Raw genomic sequence first — 1,983 nt, forward strand, 5'->3', positions numbered from 1 at the left:
CCCCCAAATCCATCAATTCCAGGGATTCATCCCAAAAAAACCCCCAAATCCATCAATTCCAGGGATTCATCCCAAAAAAACCCCCAAATCCATCAATTCCAGGGATTCATCCCAAAAAATCCCCTGCTGGAACCAACTCTGGGAATCAACTTCTCCCCTTCAAATCCCGGATTTTTTTTGGCGGGAAATTCCCAAATCCATTTTTTGATGGGAATTTCAGCTCGTGCTCCTTCTTTTTTCGGGATCCAACCCTCTCTGAGCACTTTATGATCCCAAAACCCCCCAAAACCCCCCCAAATTCCAGCTGGGATCGACCCGCTGGAAGCAACTCCGGGAATCAACTTCTCCTTTTCAAATCCCGGATTTTTTTTGGGTGGGAAATTCCCAAATCCGGGTTTTTGATGGGAATTCCGCCTTGTGCTCCTTTTTTTGGGATCCAACCCTCTCCGAGCACTTTATGATCCCAAAACCCCCCCAAATTCCAGCTGGGATCGACGCGCTGGAAGCAACCCCGGGAATCAACTTCTCCCTTTCAAATCCCGGATTTTTTTTGCTGGGAAATGTCCCAAATCCGGGTTTTTGACGGGAATTCCGCCTTGTGCTCCGCAGGGCAGATGCAGAAGCCCTTCGAGGACGCCTCGTTTGCGCTGAGGGCCGGCGAGATGAGCGGCCCCGTTTTCACGGAATCCGGGATCCACATCATCCTCCGCACGGAGTGAAGTGCCTTGGGGGGCCCGGAGAGGGCGGCAATTCCCGGGGAAGCCGTGGGAATTCCTGGGAATCCTCGGGAATCGGTGGGAATTCCGGGCAATCCTCAGGAATCCGCGGGAAAGTCTCGGGAATCCGTGGGAATCGGTGGGAATTCACCAAAACCCAGGAGGATCCACGGGAATCCATGGGAATCCTTGGGAATCTGTGGGAATTCATGGGAATCCACGGGAATCCATGGGAATTCATGGAAATGCGTGGAAATCCACGGGAATCCTTGGAAATCCACGGGAATCCTTGGGAATCCATGGGAATTCATGGAAATCCACGGGAATCCTTGGAAATCCACGGGAATCCTTGGGAATCCATGGGAATTCATGGAAATCCACAGGAATCCTTGGAAATCCACGGGAATCCATGGGAATCCATGGAAATCCATGGGAATCCTTGGAAATCCACGGGAATCCATGGAAATTCATGGGAATCCACCGGAATCCTCAGGAATCCATGGAAATCCATGGGAATCCTCGGGAATCCGTGGGAATTCATGGAAATCCACCGGAATCCTCAGGAATCCATGGAAATTCATGGAAATGCACAGGAATTCACCAAAATCTGTGGGAATCCATGGAAATCCATGGGAATCCTCGGGAATCTGTGGGAATGCGTGGGAATCCATGGAAATTCATGGAGATCCATGGGAATCCACGGGAATTCATGGAAATCCATGGGAATCCATGGAAATCCACAGGAATCCTCGGGAATCCATGGAAATTCATGGAAATCCACAGGAATTCACCAAAATCTGCAGGAATCCATGGAAATCCACGGGAATCTGTGGGAATCCGTGGGAATGCGTGGGAATCCATGGAAATTCATGGAAATCCACGGGAATCCATGGGAATTAATGGAAATCCGTGGGAATCCGTGGAAATCTGTGGGAATCCGTGGGAATTCATGGAAATCCACAGGAATCCATGGGAATCCATGGAAATCCACGGGAATCCTCGGGAATCTGTGGGAATTCCTGGAAAACCATGGGAATCCGTGGGAATCCACGGGGATTCGCGGGAATCCACGGGAATCCATGGAAATCCTCAGGAATCCCCCAAAATCCATGGAAATCCACCAGAATCCACGGGAACTCACAGAAATCCGCGGGAATCCGTGGAAATCCACGGAACTCCGCAGGAATCCCTGGGAATCCTCAGGAATCCACGGGAATCCATGGGAATTCACCGAAATCCATGGGAATTCACCGAAATCCATGGGAAT

General features: G+C 50.5%; 1 protein-coding gene across 1 annotated transcript in view; it reads left to right on the forward strand.

The window, feature by feature from the left end:
• Positions 1-1,837, forward strand: part of LOC103617285 (peptidyl-prolyl cis-trans isomerase NIMA-interacting 1-like) — a 3,549-nt gene extending 1,712 nt beyond the window's left edge. The window contains exon 2 of the mRNA XM_017736655.1: positions 610-1,837. Coding sequence (XP_017592144.1) covers positions 610-719 — 110 coding nt within the window. The 3' untranslated portion in view covers positions 720-1,837. The remainder of the gene's footprint in view (positions 1-609) is intronic.
• Positions 1,838-1,983: the final 146 nt, after the last annotated feature.

This window comes from Corvus brachyrhynchos, unplaced genomic scaffold (assembly GCF_000691975.1).
Source record: "Corvus brachyrhynchos isolate BGI_N302 unplaced genomic scaffold, ASM69197v1 scaffold456, whole genome shotgun sequence".
Lineage (NCBI taxonomy): Eukaryota > Metazoa > Chordata > Aves > Passeriformes > Corvidae > Corvus > Corvus brachyrhynchos.